At 46.2% G+C, this 18,281-nt stretch overlaps 1 protein-coding gene across 17 annotated transcripts in view; it reads right to left on the bottom strand.

Moving 5' to 3' along the window:
* The window catches only part of SBF1 (SET binding factor 1), a 115,397-nt gene that overhangs the window by 65,902 nt on the left and 31,214 nt on the right, over positions 1 to 18,281 (bottom strand). For 9 of the 17 annotated variants that reach the window (XM_084808732.1, XM_084808734.1, XM_084808738.1 and 6 more), the window contains exons 2-3: positions 5,687 to 5,772; positions 102 to 168 (exon numbers count right to left, since the gene is read on the bottom strand). In XM_084808732.1, coding sequence (XP_084664858.1) covers positions 102 to 168; positions 5,687 to 5,763 — 144 coding nt within the window. In that variant the 5' untranslated portion in view covers positions 5,764 to 5,772. The remainder of the gene's footprint in view (positions 1 to 101; positions 169 to 5,686; positions 5,773 to 18,281) is intronic. The other 8 variants (XM_084808740.1, XM_084808741.1, XM_084808744.1 and 5 more) reach the window with 1 other exon arrangement.

The following is an 18,281-nucleotide window of genomic DNA, read 5'->3' as shown; positions in this document are numbered from 1 at the left end:
CATTGGACTAGGAGCTGTGAGGTCTGGGTTCTAGTCCCTACTCAGCCATGGAAGCTCACTGGGTGACTCTGGGCCTGTCACAGACTCTTAGCCCAGCCTACCTCACAGGGTGGTTGTTGTGAAGATAAAATGGAGGAGGAGGATGATAATGTAATCCGCCTTGGGTTCCTTGCAAGAAGAAAAAAGGTGGGATATAAATGCAATAAATAAATAAATAAAATAAGCTGTGGACCGCGGCACTTCATTTACCCTAAGAACTTGGGGGGGGGGGTCCCCTTAGCACAGAGTCCCCACAAAGAGCGCCCAGGACCTATCACACCACCATTTTGAGAGATGCAGCTACCTGAGCTCTGAGGAGTCTTTGCCACAGACACACCAGCCAAGACACCAGCACAGTTTCGAGTGGCTGCTTGAGCTCAGAGAGGTTAACGCCAACAATGATTTCCATGGATTAAGCCATCCCCACATGGCTGTGACTTGAGGCAAGCCCAACCCTTTGGGACAGGTTTTATGGGTTTATAGGACAAGTACCCTGCCCTTCTAATACATCTGTACACCACCCAGAGAACTTGGGCAGTTTTAAACTGTAAGAAATAAAATAAACAAATTACATTCGCATCACCAGGGTGGCTTACAAATTAAAATATTAACATACTAGAATATCAAACAAAATACCATGGAGGTATTTTACAAACTTTATCTGCCACCCACCCACCAGGGCAAAAGTTTGTCAGAATTTTCAAAAATCCTTAATAGACCACGAAAGACAGTTAAAGAGGTGGACATCCTAACTTCAGGGGACAGGGAAGGTATTCTACAGTCTGGGTGCACCATTGAGGAAGCCTAAACTCTTCTCACAGCCAGCTACTCTTCCACCCTAGGCAGGACAGAGAAGGGATTCTCCACCAGATCTTAGGCAGTGGTCATGACAGTCTCCCCCACCCCCACCCCGAGATGCCTTTGTTCCCCCAAGAGAAGGGAAGCAATGGTGCCTGGCAGAACGCTGCAGAAGGGAAACGTCCCCCATACCTGCCAGACTGGAGACCTGGCTGCAGTGGCTTTCTGAGCTGAGCAAGGCAGCAGAGAGGCATTATACGTGTTTCCTCTCGCCAAGGCAACGCATTTGCAGGGAAGGGAAGGGCAGGCATAGGCAGAAATATAAGGAAATTGTCTCACAAGGAGAAGCCAGAAAATATGGAAAGCCTTGAGCAGCAAAGAAGATCATGAGCATGCAAGCTCACAGCAGCCGGCCTATAATCAGGGATTCTGGAAATAGCACTTGGGCATATCTGGCATCTCACATGGAATTCAGCAACTTGAAAAGAATGCCAAAGATCTCAGTTGTCAGGAAAACATTTATTTATTTCTGTATTTATAGACCGCCTTTCAGAATTGCCTCTCTCAAGATGGTTTGCAACGTATTAAAACAATCTATAACATATTACAAACCGTAAGCTAAAACAAACAGTAATACATCTAAAAATAGCAGCAGCAGAGAAAATAGCAGGCGGGGTAAAATAAGTAGCTATGAACTCCTTTCATGGAGGGGCTTGTAGCTAAGTGATAGAGCCCCTGATTTGCGTACAAAAGGTCCCAGGTTCAATCCCTGGCATCTCCAGGGAGGACTGGAAAAACTCTTGCCTGAAACCCTGGAGAGCCACGACTGCCAGTCAGTGTAAAAGCAAAACTGGCCTAGATGGACCAAGGATCTGACTTGGTATAAAGCAGCTTTATGTATCAGGTGGATCCACAGTTGGTTAGAGAATCAGACTCAACGAGTATTTATCTATGGGATCTTCTCAAACTGGGGAGAGGTAACGAGTGGGGTACCACAGGGCTCAGCCCTGGGCCCAGTGCTCTTCAACATTTTTATTAATGACTTGGAGGAGGAGGTGCAGGGAATGCTGATCAAATTTGCAGATGATACCAAATTGGGCAGGATAGCTAATACCCTGGAAGACAGAAAAAGAATTCAAAGTGATCTTGATAGGCTGGAATGCTGGGCAGAAAACAACAGAATGACATTTCATAGGGATAAATGCCAAGTTCTGCACCAGGGAAAAAGAAACCAAATGCACAGTTACAAGATGGGCGATACTTGCCTCAACAATACTACAAGTGAGAAGGATCTTGGAATTGTTGTCGATCACAAGCTGAAGATGAGCCAACAATGTGATGTGGCTGCAAAAAAGGCCAATGCTCTTTTGGGCTGCATTCATAGAAGCATAGATTCCAAATACCAGGAAGTACTAGTTCCCGTCTACTCAGCACTGGTTAGGCCTCATCTGGAGTAATGTGTCCAGTTCTGGGCACCACACTTTCAGAAGGATGCAGACAAACTGGAGAGGGTTCAGAGGACAGCAACGAAGATGATCAGGGGACTGGAAACAAAGCCCTATGAAGAGAGACTGAAAGAAGTGGGCATGTTTAGCCTTGAGAAGAGAAGACTGAGGGGAGATATGATAGCGCTCTTTAAGTACTTGAAAGGTTGTCACAGAGAGGAAGGCCAGGATCTCTTCTTGATTGTCCCAGAGTGCAGGACACAGAAGAATGGGCTCAAGTGACAGGAAGCCAGATTCCGGCTGAACATCAGGAAAAACTTCCTGACTGTTAGAGCAATACGACAGTGGAACCAATTCCCTAGAGAGGTAGTGGGATCTCCCACACTGGAGGCATTCGAGATGAGGACAGCCATCTGTCGGGGATGCCCTGACTTGGATTCCTGCATTGAGCAGGGAGTCGGACTCGATGGTCTTGTAGGCCCCTTCCAACCCTACTATTCTATAAATGTGGGACGCTTAGGTATTCTAGACATTAATCTTTATTATGATACATATCACCTTATACAATAAGCTCAAATATTAATTAAGAATCCTGAAGCCAGTTGGATTAAACTGGGAGCAGAAGAAGACATGGTAGAAATTAGAGGAATGTCATTTCGGTTTGATAGATGGAAAAAGCTAAAAATTACAGTCAACCCCCCTTTATACAAGTAGCATTAGAAACTTAGAAGAAATGGTATCACATACTCACTCCAGCACCATCTCCAATAATCCCACATGTACACCATCCCACTTTTTTATGAACCAGACAAACCTAAAAACTGTGCAAGCTGGGAACAATCAGGATGTTTAATAGACTAATGGATCTATATACAGATACATGTCCAAAATCAAGACAACGAATTAAAGAAACATTGCAAGACAGAAACATAAACTGGTTACAGATGTAACATACACTATATTTCAGAGCAAATCCATAAGTAAAGGGACAAGTGACTCGCACACTGACAAACACTGAATTAATCATAGTCCAAATGAAACTAGAAACAAGGGGGCTGGTCTCTAAAATATACAACATGTTAAATTAAATTAAATATGGGTCCACAGGGAGACTAAAACAGATCTGGGAGAAAGTTTTAAGACGAAAAAAATGAAGAACCTCTTACGGGCCAAAATGTGGTTAAGTACACCGGAAATCAACCCTGAGTGCTCATTGGAAGGACAGATACTGAAGCTGAAGCTCCAATATTTTGGCCACCTAATGCGAAGAGAAACCTCTCTGGAAAAGACCCTGATGCTGGGAAAGACTGAAGGCAAAAGGAGAAGGGGACGGCAGAGGATGAGATGGCTAGATAGTATCACCGATGCAATGAATATGAACTTGAGCACACGCCGGGAGAGAGCGCAGGACAGGAAGGCCTGGTGTGCTATGGTCCATGGGGTCACGAAGAGTCGGACACAACCGAACGACTGAACAACAAACAAAAACACCCTTCTAATCTATTTCAAGCAAGATAAAGGAAAATTCAATAAAACTGGTGCATAGATGGTATCTCACTCCGGTGAGAATGAGTTACATCCTTATGCCTTAGATGTTTATTCTCCCTGTCAAGCATGGACAATAAACCCAACGCTGGAGAGAGTGCAGTTTTCTGGTTTGTGATTTCCTTCTCCTATGAAAAACATTTTTCCAGAACTGATTGACTGTGAGGCAGAATCACCACATATGAAAATATGTGCCTGTATTTTCCCATCCCTTCCAACATTTCTGCAATATAGAACTATTGATGTAACTCAGGCACTCTGTCTATCAGGTCTAATCCCTGAAATCTATTCCTCACCTCCACTGTATATTCATCAGGGATATGAGTTAGGTCATACCTGAACGGTTTAGTGGTTTTCCCGACTGTCATTCTATCATTTTTAAGATTGTACCCCAGTACTGCTTTTCCCACCCTTTTGTTGACTATGAGTGCTACTCCATTTCTTCTAAGGGATTCTTGCCCACAATAGTAGATATGATGGTCACCTGAATTAAATTTGCCCATGCCTGTCCATTTGAGTTCGCTGATTCCCAAGATGTCGATGTTCAATCTTGCCATCTCATGTTTGACCACCTCCAGCTTACCTTGATTCATTGATCTGACATTCCAGGTTCCTAAACAATATTGTTCTTTACAGCATCGGATTTTCTTTTCACCACCAGACACATCCACAGCTGAGTGTCCTTTCGGGTTTGGCCCAGCCGCTTCACTCTTTCTGGCGCTACTTGGAAATACCCTCTGCTCTTCCCCAGTAGCATATTGGACACCTTCCAAAGCCCTAAACAACTTGGGACCAGGATACCTGAGAGAGTGCCTCCTTCCTTACCAACCTGCCCCATCATTGAGGTCATCAGAAGGCATGTTCCTGGTGGTTCCACACGGACCCATGGCTCGGTTGTAGTCCACCAGGAAAAGAGCCTTCAGTGTGGTGGCCCCCTTCCTGGGGAATTCCCTGCCTTTAGAGGTCAGGCAGGCACCAACATTGTGTTCCTTCTGGCACCTCCTGAAGACGTCATTATTTCAAGAGCCCTTCCTTGCATGACCAGCTGTGGTTTGTTAAATTCCACTTCGTTGGGGTTTGTCTTTTAAAAAAAATGTTTTAACTCTTTTAACCTGTTGTTTTATTTTTTTACCATGCTGTTCACTGCTCCGAAATCTTCTGATGTGGAGCGGTATATAAATACTGTAAAAATGAATGAATGAATGAATGAATGAATGAATGAATGAATGAATGCTGCTCCTTGGTCTTTACTCTGGAGGCTTGGACATGCCAGTCTTAGGCTCTGAGATGCTCACATCCAGCAGGATTAAGAGCATTCCCAAAGCATGCATCTGGGGGGAATCCCTGGAGCAAAAAAGATGCTGGATGGGTTTATGCTCTACAAAGAGGAGGTCCATGAAGACTGGAGTAAGACCTGATGTTAATGACTAGCAAGAAGAGGAGAACTTCATGGAGTTTGGCCTTGGGTGCTTCCACATGGAGAGCTCCTAGCACTACCAATGAAAAGACACTGTGCAGCTATTCAGTCTTCTCCGCCTTAATGATTTGTTTGTGGAAAGAAAAAAGATGGAAGCGGTGGGAAAATACAGGAGGGTTACAAGTGAAAGATGACGTTGTCTGGGCACCCGTACAGTTCTGTGAATGAGGCACGGTGAGTGCACGATACAAGCCCCATCTGGAAGCAGCCCGTCTGATCTGACCTGTTTAATTTATGCAGACTGCATTGCCGCTATTCCAGTTTCTCCTCAATGCAATACACTGAGATGTGAATGGAAGGAACTGGGAATGCCGAAAAAATGTGACATGCGCACACACACACACACACACACACACACACACACACAGTGCAGCCTACTCACCAGTTCAATGCCCTGTGGAAAAGGGTTATCCTCCCAGTCCTTCTCTGGAAAGCGTTGAAGTATTTGTCCCTGACCATCTCCACTCCCTGCAGATGAAGAGGCAAGCAACAAGATTCAGATGAAAACCCTTTGGGCTTCTGTTTTCTCCTAACCCATCAGGCCCTGACTCCTCATGAGCAGCACCAGGACACCTAAGGAGCTCTCAGTGCCTCACAAATACCAAAGGCAGGGCTCCTGGCCTGGGGCACAAAGAGCAAGACACATTAATTTGGCTGAAATGCTTCACTTTCATCTATTATATATTTGTTCCTTACATTTATATCCAAGGAGCCCAAAGTCTCATATGCATCAGGGGTGGACAGAAAGTAAATCTCCAGATGTTTTGGACTTCAATTCCCAGCATTCCTGACCATAGGCCATATTGGAAGGGACCTCTGGGAGTTGAAGTCCACAGTATCTGGAGTTCTACATTCTGCCCACCCCAGCATACCTGATCCTATTCCTCTCCGTTTATCCTCACAACAACCTAGTCTATGTGGTAGACGAGGCTGAGAGTCAGTGACCGGCCCAAAGCCACTAAGTGAGCTTCATGGCCAAGTGGGGATGTGAACCCGGGCCTCCCAGCCCTAGTCCATCACTTTAATCACTACACCACACTGGCTCTCTGAGCCTCTTGTTTGTAACCTCACAGAATGCAAGCCACACAAAAGGGGCCGAGGTGGAAGACAGAGTGTGTGAGCACACCTGAAAGGTGCCAGAGAGCCAAATTCTGCCCCTGCCAACACTTATCCCCCTAACCAGAGCCAGTGTAGTGTAGTGGTGAGAGCCAGTGTAGTGTAGTGATGACAGCCAGTGTAGTGTAGTGGTGAGAGTGACGGACTGGGAGCCGGGAGATCCGGGTTCTAGTCCCCACTTGGCCATGGAAGCTCACTGGGTGACTTTGGGCCAGTCACAGACTCTCAGCCCAACCTACCTCACAGGGTTGTTGTTGTGAGGATACAACGGTGAGGAGGAGGATAATGTAAGCCGCCTTGAGTTCCTTGCGAGAGGGAGAAAGGCGGGGTATAAATGCAATAAATAAATAAATAAATAACACCCCCCCACACACACACACACACACCACCTGGAGCATGGTAGAGTGGCAAAGCAGCCACCAAGACAAGACTGCAGAGGCAAGACCCAGGGGAAATAATTCCACGTCCCCAAGCCAGGTTCAGTTGCTACACCACACACACTTCCTAGAGGCAGAGAAAAACAAGCAAGGCAGAAAATCTGCTGACCAGCTGCTCATGGGCGCCTGGCTCATTGGTATCCTCACGTACCAACAGGTTTGGACATCCCGCACAGTGAGTGCATCTAGACTCAGACAAAGGGGTTGCTTCTCACAAGAGCAGTGATGAGAGACATCACAACCCATGTGGCTTCTTGAGTGTATGCTAGCCAGGTTCCCAGGGCCAGGTGAGTGTAAATCGTAATTACTGGGAGAGGTAACACTTGATTAGCAGGGTTGATCTCAGGCAAACATGCTTCCAAAGCTTCACTTCCTTGCTGAATTTGGAAGGGCTACTGATGTAATAACTTCTCCAATAGGAATCCTGGCTGGCAAAGGCTTTTGTGTATCAAGAGGCTCCTTGATACATTCCGGCGTACTAACAGATGGCACCTGCTCTTACAGGTTTTCCTTAAGAAAGGCTCTTGGAAGCACACCTTCGCTGAATCTACAAAATATTCTGGAGTCGGCACTGCTGACATAAAACACACCAATGTTATGTTTAAACAGGAGAGAATGCAAGGAAACCACAATGAACAGTGAATCACACAGACACTGACAACTGCTATCCACTCTCATCCTGCAGGCTTCCAGAATTTAGAGACGGCAGTATCTCTCTTATTTTTAATCTGATGGCATGCTGCCTTGAGCTCCCTATAGATAGGCAAAGCAGAAATTGTAGTAAATAAAGGTGATTTATTCTACCATGACTGAAGTACAGTGGCCCCACTTCACCTCCAGGTCATTCCAGGAGGAATCTGCTTTGTGCAAGATCAGATTCCACCTGGCCACTTTTAGCACTCCTTCCATCCCTCCTACAGTCTCCTATCTCCCCCATGTAGATTTTCTTCTTCTTTTTCTCCCCAATAGCCTGCCTTAGATTATTACTCACTGAGCTAGGATGGTATCTTTAAGATGTGTTTTTATCACCTTTCCTGGTATACAAACTGGCAATACAAACTTAGCCTTGAGAAGAGAAGACTGAGGGGAGATATGATAGTGCTCTTCAAGTACTTGAAAGGTTGTCACAGAGAGGAAGGCCAGGATCTCTTCTCGATCCTCCCAGAATGCAGGACATGGAAGAATGGGCTCAAGTGACAGGAAGCCAGATTCCGGCTGAATGTCAGGAAAAACTTCCTGACTGTGAGAGCAATAAGACAATGGAACCAATTACCTAGGGAGGTAGTGGGCTCTCCCACACTGGAGGCATTCAGGACAAGGCTGGACAGCCATCTGTCAGGGATGCTCTGACTTGGATTCTTGCATTGAGCAGGTGTTGGGCTCAATGACCTTATTAGGCCCCTTCCAACCCTACTATTCTATGATTCTATGACCCACCATTTAAAAATAATTCCCAGCTATCTTCTCTGTTCAACAGTATCTGGTCCTTTGAATAATCTCCCTCTTTAATTAGTTGTTTTAGCTTCTCAAAAGCTGTGCTTTTGAAATCAAATGCCATAGTTGCACTTCCTATTTCAGCTACCCTTCCAGGTAAATCAAACAGGTTTAACCCCCAATCACTTCAGCCAGCAACTGTTCCATTCATTATGTGAATGAATATTCACATAATATTGAATTCCTTGAATTCCTGCATTGAGCAGGGGGTTGGACTTGATGGCCTTGTAGGCCCCTTCCAACCCGACTATTCTATGATTCTATGTCTCATGACTGAAACATCTTGGGCTGGCACTGTCATCCACAATACATGAGGTGACACATAGCCAGCGAGTCCTGTACAAACCAGGTTGATTGACAACTTAGTGGAAGCATTTATAACCCAGCATAGCCCAGGAATAGCTGGGCCACACCACTTGCTGCAGCATTTAATGCCCAGCCTGCCTGTGTCAGGGAAATTAAAGTTCCCTGTAATTATGTACCAGGCTCAGAAACTGGGACTTACATGAAAACAAATCCATCCATCCAACCAAAGGAAGCTGTCTTTCTTCAATTTTCATAGCGGCTGTGTTCACAATACACTGAAGAGAAATTAAGCTGCCACTTCGGCTTTGGATACCAGAGCCAGTGGCCAGAGCTCAGATCAGCAAGGCCAGCAACAGATGAGCCAGCTGAGCTTGGGACCTGCAGCATTGAGGAATGGAGTGTCCCATCTGGCAGGACTATTTTGGGCAGCAAAACTGGGTTCCACCACTCCTCTTCTCACCAGCCACCCAAAGATCTATTTCAAGGACTGAGCAAGCAAAGATGCTACTTTTAGGCTCTCCAGGCACAAAAGGGAAAGCCACCAGAAGCAGACATAAACAGATGCTGGCAAGGACTCTCTGCCTGGAGACTCCCAATCTCCAACATGGTCCTGTGTGCCTGCTGGGCAGAGTCAACCATGATAACAATGGCAAGCAATGCCTATGTCTTAAAATGCTACATGCCTGACATCAATCCCTGGGAAAATTCTGGAGCAGATTACCTCTCAAACTGGGGAGAGGTAATGAGTGGGGTACCGCAGGGCTCAGTCCTGGGCCCAGTGCTCTTCCACATTTGTATTAATGACTTGGAGGAGGAGGTGCAGGGAATGCTGATCAAATTTGCAGATGACACCAAATTGGGCGGGACAGCTAATACTTTGGAAGACAGAAACAACATTCAAAGTGACCTGGATAGACTGGAGCGCTGGGCAGAAAACAACAGAATGACATTTCATAGGGATAAATGCCCAGTTCTGCACCTAGGAAAAAGAAATCAAATGCACAGTTACAAGATGGGGGATACGTGGCTCAACAACACTACAGGCGAGAAAGATCTTGGAACTGTTGTTGATCACAAGCTGAATATGAGCCAACAATGTGATGTGGCTGCAAAAAAGGCCAATGCTCTTTTGGGCTGCATTCATAGAAGCATAGCTTCCAAATCCCAGGAAGTACTAGTTCCCCTCTACTCAGCACTGGTTTGGCCTCATCTGGAGTACTGTGTCCAGTTCTGGGCACCACACTTTCAGAAGGATGCAGACAAATTGGAGAGGGTTCAGAGGAGGGCAACAAAGATGATCAGGGGACTGGAAACAAAGCCCTATGAAGAGAGACTGAAAGAAGTGGGCATGTTTAGCCTTGAGAAGAGAAGACTGAGGGGAGATATGATAGCACTCTTCAACTACTTGAAAGGTTTGGAGGGAACCATGCTGGCTGCTCTCCAAGGTCACAAAAGCAACCTCAGAGAGGGGGTAAAGAGGGCATTCTGGTGGGCGGGGCAGGGAGGGGAGGGCAGAGGACTGGAGAGACCGGGTTACACTGTACCCTCAAGCCTCCCTAGCCTCCTTCCCTCCCGCTCTGCAGCATCCCAGCTAGACGGGCAAAAAGCCTATCTTGCTAAAATTCAGAGCAAGAGGTGCAGCAGAGGCAACAACGGCTGCTGCTGCACTTCCCACTCTGCTCATAAGCCTCAGCGTTCAGACACTTAAGGGCATCAAGGGCACAATCAATAGGACTGAGCCCTAAGTGAGTTTTTGAGCTGGGGAGTTAGGAAATACTGAGGAACCCGAGTCAGGCTGGACTCCAACGTCAGTTTGACTCCTCCCATTTTTAGGGGTTTCCAAGCAACAAAGCATTAGAATCAAACCCAATTCAAATCAAGTGCCCACCATATCTCACTTGCGACCTGCCCCTCCACATGCGCCAAAGTGGTGCAAGGCGCACCACAGAAGCCATTAAACAGATAACCCATCACAGCAGTCACAGGGCTGCCTCACAGAAGGTAGCAGTTGATACACAGTTCTGTACATAAAGAGTATATGCTGACTTCATGACCCATCCAGGCAGCAAAATAAACACTCTGAACATTTTACGACTTGCATGACTTTATGTATATTTGTAAACAAAGATGACCACCGAAGAGCCTATTTTTCTCCCCAAAACAGGAAGCCAAGCAATGTGAGGGCCTTTCCCAAAACGGTTCCAGTCAATACACCCATGGCACCCTACAGGACACTCTACATCCTGGCACTCAGGAGGATTTCCCAAAGTCACTGACACTGGGCACATTTGTTGATCACTGCAGCCACCCCTCCCATTGCCTCCAATGGAAGGGTCTTTACTTTGAATCACCATTCCTCCCCAGGGCTTCTGCAGGAAGGCAGAAAGGGCCAGAGCTCAGTGGCAGAGCATCTGCTTTGCATGCAGAACATCTCAGGTTCATTCTCTGGTATCTCCAGGTAAGGCTGGAAAAACTCCTGCCTGAGAGCCATTGATGCCAATCCACACTGACAATACTGGGCGAGATGGACCAAGGGTCTAACAAGCAATGCAGTTCCACTAGTAGAGGTGTCCAGAGCACCATCTGGTCCAGTTTTATTGGATGAGTTTCAGTTACTGAGGCCCAAGCACATGGACAAAGTGCTTTACTGAGTCTGGGCAATCACCGTGTGCTTCACCCTTGCCCGTCATGGCTTATTACATCAGCCAAGGGTCCTGGCTGGGTCCAGGAGGTTGTAAACTCCCCCGAGAGAAGTGGTGCTGGCCTCTTTAAAAGAGGTAGTAATCAGGCTACTCCTGAAGAAGCTTAACCTGGACCCAGAGGATGTTGACAACTATAGGCCAGTGACTAACAGCCCTTTCCTGGGCAAGGTGCTTGAGCGGGTGGTTGCCGAACAACTCCAGGCATTCTTGTATGACAGATTATCCATTTCAATCAGGCTTCTGGCCTGGTTTTGGAACAGAAACTGTCTTGGTCGCCCTGTGGGATGATCTTTGCCAGGAGAGGGACAGGGGAATGTGACCCTGTTGATTCTCCTGGACCTCTCAGTGGCTTTCGATACCATCGACCACGGTATCCTTCTGGACAGGTTGTCTGGGTTGGAGTTGGAGGCACGGCACTGCAGTGGTTCCGCCCCTCTTTGGATGGCCGATTCCAGAAGATGGTGTGGGGGGACTATTGCTCTGTGCCTTAGCAACTATGCCATGGGGTTCCATAGGGCTCGATTTTATCTCCTACACTGTTCAACATCTACATGATACCACTGGGGGAGGTTATCCAGAAGGGTGGGCTGTGGTGCCATCAATATGTGGATGACACCTAGCTCTACCTCTCTTTTTCATCAAATCCAGGTGAGGCCATGGCTGGTCTGAATCAGTCCCTGGGCATGATAATGGACTGGATGAGGGCCAATAAACTGAAACTCAATCCAGACAAGACGGAGGTACTGTTACTGAAATATTCATCTGCCTGGCTAGGTGATGTTCAACCTGTTCTGGAGGGGTTTGTTGTTGTTGTTCAGTCGTTAAGTTGTGTCCGACTCTTCGTGACCCCATGGACCATAGCACGCCAGGCCTTCCTGTCCTGCGCTCTCTCCCGGAGTGTGCTGAAGTCCATAGTCATTGCATCGGTGATGCTATCTAGCCATCTCATCCTCTGCCATCCCCTTCTCCTTTTGCCTTCAATCTTTCCCAGCATCAGGGTCTTTTCCAGTGACTTTTCTCTTTGCATTAGGTGGCCAAAATATTTGAGCTTCAGCTTCAGTATCTGTCCTTCCAATGAGCACTCAGGGTTGATTTCCTTTAGGATTGACTGATTTGACCTCCTTGCAGTCCAGGGGACTCGTAAGAGTCTTCTCCAGCACCACAGTTCGAAAGCATCAATTCTTCGGCGCTCAGCTTTCCTTATAGTCCAGCTCTCACAGCCATACATTACTACTGGGAAAACCATAGCTTTGATTATACAAATCTTTGTCGGCAAGGAGACGTCTCTGCTTCTTACTACGCTGTCTAGGTTTGCCACAGCTTTCCTCCCAAGGAGCAAGCGTCTTTTAATTTCATGGCTACAGTCACCGTCTGCGGTGATCTTGGAGCCCAAGAAAATAAAATCTGTCACTGCTTCCATTTCTTCCCCTTCTTTATGCCAGGAAGTGATGGGGCCAGGTGCCATGATCTTAGTTTTTTTTAATGTCGAGTTTCAAACCAGCTTTTGCACTTTCCACTTTTACCCTCAACAAGAGGCTCTTTAGATCCTCTTCGTTTTCTGCCATTAGGGTGGTATCGTCTGCGTATCTGAGGTTGTTGATAATTCTCCCAGCAATCTTAATTCTGACCTGTGATTCATCCAACCCGGCGTTTTTCATGATGTACTCTGCATATAAGTTAAATAAGCAGGGCGACAATATGCAGCCTTGTCGTACTCCTTTCCCAATTTTGAACCACTCGGTTGTTCCATGTCCAGTTATTACTGTTGCTTCTTGACCCTCGTACAGGTTTCTCAGGAGACAGGTAAGGTGGTCTGGTACTCCTATCGCTTTCAGAATTTGCCAGTTTGTTGTGATGCACACAATCAAAGGCTTTAGCGTAGTCAATGAAGCAGAAATAGACGTTTTTCTGGAATTCTCTTGCTTTCTCCATGATCATAGAATCATAGAATAGTAGGGTTGGAAGGGGCCTACAAGGCCATCGAGTCCAACCCCCTGCTCAATGCAGGAATCCAAGTCAGAGTATCCCTGACAAATGGCTGTCCAGCCTCGTCTTGAAGGCCTCCAGTGTGGGAGAGACCACCACCTCCCCAGGTCATTGGTTCCATTGTCGTATTGCTCTTACAGTCAGGAATTTTTTCCTGATGTTCAGCCGGAATCTGGCTTCCTGTAACTTGAGCCCATTATTCCGTGTCCTGCACTCTGGAATGATCAAGGAGAGATCCTGGCCTTCTTCTCTGTGACAACCTTTCAAGGACTTGAAGAGTGCTATCATATCTCCCCTCAGTCTTCTCTTCTCAAGGCTAAACATGCCCAGTTCTTTCAGTCTCTCTTCATAGGGCTTTGTTTCCAGTCCCCTGATCATCTTTGTTGCCCTCCTCTGAACCCTCTCCAGTTTGTCTGCATCCTTCTTGGGCTATCAACTTGGGCTGATATACCAACTACACCTTTATCTGGACAGAGATAGCCTAGCTACAGTTATCCATGTTCTGATAATCTCTCGTTCGGATCACTGCAATGCATTATACAGGGGGCTGCCTTTGAAAATGGTCCAGAAACTTCAGCTGGTCCAAAACAGGGCAGCAAGATTGTTAACAGGGATGGGCCAATGAGACCACATTATGCCAGTACTTTTAGAGCTGCACTGGCTGTCAGTCCATATCTGGGCCCGATTCAAAGTGCTGGTATTAACAATCAAAGCCCTAAACAGTTTGAGCTCAGATTATCTGAAGGATCGCCTCCCATATGTACTTGCCTGATCATCTTCAGGGGTCCTTCTCCAGGAGCCCCTGCAAAAGGAAGCGAGACGGGTGGCTACCAAGGAGAGGGCCTTTTCTGCTGTGGCATCCCAGCTGTGGAATGAGCTCCCTAGAGAGGTTCTCCTGGCACCTACTTTGTACTCCTTTTGGCACCAAGTGAAGAACTTTTTATTTTCCCAGCATTTCAGCACTCTAGTCTTTTAGCTATGCTGTTTTAAATTTGTATTTTAAATCTCTGCATTGCAGCTAGATTTTATTCTGGTTGTACTTTTTTATTGTAGTTTTAAGCTTTCATATTTTATATTGTTTTATGTTGTGCTTTCTGGTTTCAATTTTTGAGAACTGCCCAGAGAGTTATTGGGCAGTATAGAAATGAAATGAATAAATAAATAACCTCAGTATAAGGCAGCTTTCTAAATTCCCAAGGAGGGTCTTCTTCAAATGAAGTCATGCTGCAGCCCAGCTCTCAGATATAATGAGCTTCACTTTCCCAGCCCAGCCCCAACATCCCACTATGTAAATGCACATCTGAGGCCTGACAGCCTGGCAGTAAGAGTGCTTCAGTGCTACTCCTAACTAGTGCAACCAGTGTCAACAACTCAGACAATGCATGCCCTATTCCCTCCTTGCCTAGTGATGGAGTGAATGCCCTGCCCATGGGAGAGCAACAAGCATGCTGTGTGCCAAGCGGTTGAGGAGTGGATCTGGCCCACTCCTCCCTCAAGAAGACTGGGGTGAATCCAGCATGTCACTGCTGCAAACATATTATTAAAGCAAACCAAGTCTGCACAACTCTTGGCCTCCCTCCCAGGAAGCCCTCCCCACAAAGGGAATCATCAGCCTCAGCCCGCCTTGCTGCACACTTGCTTATCTGCATCAATGCTTCCCAAGACCCACAGGTGCCTCAGGCATGCAGGACTCTTCCAACGAGATAGCTGCCCTGACACGTAAGACATTTTTGCGAACAGCAGCAAAGTCTCTCAGGAAACTTATTAGTCATGAGAAAGAGAGCATGCTGTCTTACAGATCCGAAACCGGTTAAAGGAGAGGAGCACAGGATGGAAAAAATAGTTTATATAACTGCTTAAACAGAAGCATCCCAAGGATCTCTATGGGGACAGGCTGGTTTGTGAAGGATTCCAAATTATTCAGGATTATGAAATCCAAAAGCAGACTGAAGAGTTCCAAAATTATCTCTCCAAAGTGGATGAAAGGGCGACAAAGTGGGGATGAAATTCAACACAAGTCACTGTAAAATTATGTACATTGGGGCCAACCCCACCCCATGGACTCCCCTCCACCACACAGAGAAATATAAATATATAGATACAAGAACAGAAGAACAGAAGAACCATGCTGAATCAGACCAAGGGTCCATCTATTCCAGCATTCTGTTCACACAGTGGCCAACCAGCTGCCCACAGGAAACCCAGAAGCAGAGCATGAGCGCAACAGCACCCTCCCACCCATGTTCCCCAGCAACTGGTGTACATAGGCTCCCTGCCTCTGGTACTGGAGGTAGCACATAACCATCAAAACTAATAGCCATTGATAGCCTTCTCCTCCAGCAGTTCGTCCAACCCCCTTTAAAAGCCATCCAAATTGGTAGCCATCACTACATCCTGTGGTAGTGAATTCCATAGTTTCACCATGTGCTGTGTGAAAAAGTACTTCCTTTTATCTGTCCTGAATCTCCCACCGTTCAGCTTCATAGGATAAACCCAGGTTTGAGTATTTTGAGAAAGGGAGAAAAATGTCTCCCTATCCACGTTCTCCACACCATGCATCATTTTGTACACTTTTATCATGTCTCCCCTGACCCTCCTTTTTTCCAAGCTAAGCAATCCCAGCTGTTGTAACCTTCTCTCATAGGGGAGATGCTCCAGCCCCTTGATCATTTTGGTTGCCTTTTTCTGTACTTGTTCCAGCTCTACAATCTCTTTTTTGAGGTGTGGTGATCAGAACTGTACACAGTATTCCAAGTGTGATCGCACCATAGATTTGTATAGGGGCAGTATGATACTGACAGTTTGATTCTCAATTCCTTTTCTAATTATGCTTAACATGGAGTTTGCCTTTTTTACAGCAGCTGCACACTGGGTTGACATCTTCATTGAGCTGTCCATCACAACTCCAATACATCTTTCCTGGTCGGTCACCGATAGCTCATTAGGCTATACTTGAAGTTGAGATTTTTTGCCTCAGCGTGCATCACTGTCAGTGTGGACACTGAGCCCATAGAATCCCAGAGTAGTTCTGATTCGGAGGAAGAGCAGTCACTCCTGGGAGAGGAGCGCGCCCCATTTTCCCTGGGCCCGCAGCTGACAGAGATTCCTCCCACCAACATTCCTAGATTAGAAAGCAGTCCAGGGAGTGACCCAGCACCGATAGCAGACTGGTTGGATGCGCAGCGCAGACACAGAGAGCGGCGCCAAATGGAGAGCGCGGAAAGGAGGCGTAGCGCCCGGTTGGCGCTCAAAGAACGGTTGCACCCAGAGGATCCAAGGGAAAAGGGGAGGGATTCTCCCTAGTCCTTATATTCAGGGGTCTGCCAGTAATTGCCTTTCAAACGGGGACCAACTGTTCCAACTTAGGGCATAGGGATGCTGCTGCTCAGATCTAGTTGCTACCTGTAGAGCTGTAAGTTATAAAAGAAGAATAAAGCTTTGAAAAGAATCCCTTTGTCTGCGTCTGGACTTGGCTACTGGATTAGACTGAGAGAGCCCTCCAAGGAGCCCTTGACAATCACTTTACACTTGCTTACATTGAACCGCATTTGCCATATGGATGCCCATTCTCCCAGTTCAGAGAGATCCTTTTGGAGCTCTTCACAATCCCATTTTTGCTTTAACCACTCTACATAATTTGGCGTCATCCACAAACTTGGCCATTTCACTGCTCACTCCTAATTCCAGATTATTTATAAACAGGTTGAAAAGCACTGGTCCTAAAACAGATCCCTGGGATCCCGCTATTTACTTTCCTCCACTAAGAGAATTTACCATTATTCCTACTCTCTGTTTTCTGTTCTTTAACCGGTTACTGATCCATAACAGGACCTGCCTTCTTATTCCATGACTGCTAAGTTTGCTCAGGAGTCTTTGGTGAGGGACGTTGTCAAAAGCCTTTTGGAAGTCCAAGTAAACAATGCCTACCGGATCACCCCTGTCTACATGTTTAATGACGCTCTCAAAGAACTCTAAAAGGTTAGTGAGACAGGACTTGCCTTTGCTGAAGCTGCATTGATTCTTTTTCAGCAGGGCTTGTCCTTCTATATGCTTACTAAAGTTATCTTCAATTAATTTATCTTTAATTAATTTACCCAGAACAGACGTTAAGCTAAACAGCCTGTAATTTCCCAGATCCTCCCAGATCCCCTTTTGAAAACTGGTGTTACATTAGCCATCTTCCAGTCATAGATTCACTTCCAGTATAGATCACTGATGGCATCAGAATTAGCTATGATCTCTTAGGGTCATAGTAGGGAACTCATGGATACCACCAACTCAGTATTTGCAGTGGCAATGAAAAAGCAAACTGTGTTAAAGATTATTAGGAAATGGACTGAACATAAAACAATCAGTATCATAAAACTAATCTATGGTGCAGATAAATTTGTAATCTTGTGACCAGTTCTGGTTATTCCATCTAGGAAGCATTACGGTAGAGCTGGAAACTGTACAGAAAAGAGCAATCAAAGTGAACAAGGGTTTGGGGCACATCCCCTACAAGAACAGGCTAAAGGATTAAGGGCTTTTTCATTTAGGAGAAACACAACGGAGGGCTGGGTTATGATATCATGGATCTCCTGTATTACAAATAACATGGGAAAAGTGAAGAGTGTATTTTTTTTCTCATACTGCTATAACACATGACCCTGGGCTCACCAAATGGAATGCATGGGTATTAGGTTCAAAACATGCAGTAGGAAGTATTACTTCATATAATGAATTATTAATGTACAGAATTCCTTAATACATTATGTGTATTATGGCCACTATGGCTTTTTTAAAAGGATGAGACAAAACTACCAGACAACTAGCCTAGCAGCAACTATTACCTATGCTGTCTCAAAGGAGCCATCAATACTGTGCGGCAGCCCAGAGGAAGCATACGGCTCTGAATGCCAGTCGCTAGGGAGCAGGGGCCCTCAAGTCCTGTTTG

Source organism: Heloderma suspectum, chromosome 7 (assembly GCF_057233095.1).
Source record: "Heloderma suspectum isolate Gila_16-S chromosome 7, 16-S_ref, whole genome shotgun sequence".
Classification (NCBI taxonomy): domain Eukaryota; kingdom Metazoa; phylum Chordata; class Lepidosauria; order Squamata; family Helodermatidae; genus Heloderma; species Heloderma suspectum.
Note: the sequence above shows the minus strand (reverse complement) of the source record. Positions and strands in the feature narration are given on the sequence as shown.